Here is a 1,988-nt window from a genome sequence, read left to right as displayed (position 1 = left end):
CCCTAAATCACCCCCGACTTCTGGAACAGCGTCCCGTCCAGGGCCACCGTCTGTGGGGACATTGGGGTGACATTGGGGACATCCTAAATCACCCCCGACTTCTGGAACAGCGTCCCGTCCAGGGCCACCGTCTGTGGGGACATCATTGGGGACATTGGGGACATTGGGGACACCCTAAATCACCCCCGACTTCTGGAACAGCGTCCCGTCCAGGGCCACCGTCTGTGGGGACATTGAGGGGACATTGGGGACATCCTAAATCACCCCTGACTTCTGGAACAGCGTCCCGTCCAGGGCCACCGTCTGTGGGGACAGTGGGGACATTGAGGGGACATTGGGGACATCCTAAATCACTCCCAACTTCTGGAACAGCGTCCCGTCCAGGGCCACCGTCTGTGGGGACAGTGGGGACATCATTGGGGACATCCTAAATCACCCCCGACTTCTGGAACAGGGTCCCGTCCAGGGCCACCGTCTGTGGGGACATTGAGGACACTGAGGGGACATTGGGGACACCCTAAATCACCCCCGACTTCTGGAACAGCGTCCCGTCCAGGGCCACCGTCTGTGGGGACATTGAGGGGACATTGGGGATATCAGGGACAGGGACACCGCCCGAGATCACCCCTGACTTCTGGAACAGCGTCCTGTCCAGGGCCACCGTCTGTGGGGACAGTGGGGACATTGAGGGGACACTGGGGACATCCTAAATCACCCCCGACTTCTGGAATAGGGTCCCGTCCAGGGCCACCGTCTGTGGGGACATTGGGGACATTGAGGGGACACTGAGGGGACATTGGGGACACCCTAAATCACCCCCGTATTCGGGTGGTTTTGGGATGTTTTTGGGATATTTTGGGGAGGTTTTGCAATATATTTTTGGGATATTTTTTGGATATTATTGAGATGCTTTTGGGATATTTTTGGGATGATTTTGGGCTGTTTTTCGGGTATTTTTTGGGGTGATATTGTTCCTCTGGTGGCCCCCAAAGGCGATGGGGTTTGAGACATTTTTGAGATATTTCGGTGATATTTTGGGGATATTTCTGGAACATTTTTGCAATGTTCTTGGGATATTTTTTGGATGTTTCTGGGCTATTTTGGGGGGTGTTTTTGGGGTGACCTTGTGCCTCTGGTGGCCCCCGAAGGCGATGGGGTTTGAGATATTTCGGTGATATTTTGGGGATATTTTTTGAACATTTTTGCGATGTTTTTGGGATATTTTTTTGATGTTTCTGGGCTATCTTTGGGGTGTTTTTGGGGTGACCTTGTGCCTCTGGTGGCCCCCGAAGGCGATGGGGTTTGAGATATTTCAGTGATATTTTGGGGATATTTTTTGAACATTTTTGTGATGTTTCTGGGATATTTTTGGGATGTTTCTGGGATATTTTTGGGGTGTTTTTAGGGTGACCTTGTGCCTCTGGTAGCCCCCAAAGGTGATGGGGTTTAAGATATTTTGGTAATATTTTTGGAATATTTTTGGAACATTTTTGCGATATTTTTGGGATATTTCTGGGATATTTTTTGGATGTTTCTGKGCTATTTTTGGGGTGTTTTTGGGGTGACCTTGTGCCTCTGGTGGCCCCCGAAGGCGATCCTGCGGGCGTCCTCCACGTTGTCGCAGACCAGCGCGTTCCCGCAGGCGAACTGCAGCGCCTTCTTGATGTGGGGCGGCTCGTAACGGATCACATCGATCACCAGCTTGGCCCCACGCAGCTCCCGCAGCTTCTCATCTGTGGGTTTGACCTGAAATCCCAAAAATTCGGGGGTTTAGAACCCAAAAATGGGCTCCAAACACCCCCACAGCTTCTCGTCAGTCAGTGTGACCTGAAATCCCAAAAATTCGGGGCTTTAGAACCCAAAAATGGGGTCAGAACCACCCACGCAGCTCCTGCAGCTCCTTGTCGATTGGTTTGACCTGAAATCCCAAAAATTCGGGGGTTTAGAACCCAAAAATGGGGCCAAAACCTCAAAAATGGAGCCAGGCT

The 1,988-nt window shown here is 51.7% G+C and overlaps 1 protein-coding gene across 1 annotated transcript in view; it reads right to left on the bottom strand.

The window, feature by feature from the left end:
• Positions 1–1,988, bottom strand: part of LOC130587619 (structural maintenance of chromosomes protein 1A-like) — a gene marked incomplete at both ends in the record, with an annotated part of 12,605 nt that overhangs the window by 7,225 nt on the left and 3,392 nt on the right. The window contains 3 exons of the mRNA XM_057388596.1: positions 265–303; positions 431–475; positions 1,567–1,756. Of these exons, the coding sequence (XP_057244579.1) occupies positions 265–303; positions 431–475; positions 1,567–1,756 (274 nt within the window). The remainder of the gene's footprint in view (positions 1–264; positions 304–430; positions 476–1,566; positions 1,757–1,988) is intronic.

The sequence above is a fragment of the Malurus melanocephalus genome, unplaced genomic scaffold (assembly GCF_030028575.1).
Source record: "Malurus melanocephalus ecotype Western Australia unplaced genomic scaffold, MMel_1.1 scaffold_2151, whole genome shotgun sequence".
Lineage (NCBI taxonomy): Eukaryota > Metazoa > Chordata > Aves > Passeriformes > Maluridae > Malurus > Malurus melanocephalus.
This window is presented reverse-complemented; position numbering and strand designations above follow the sequence as displayed.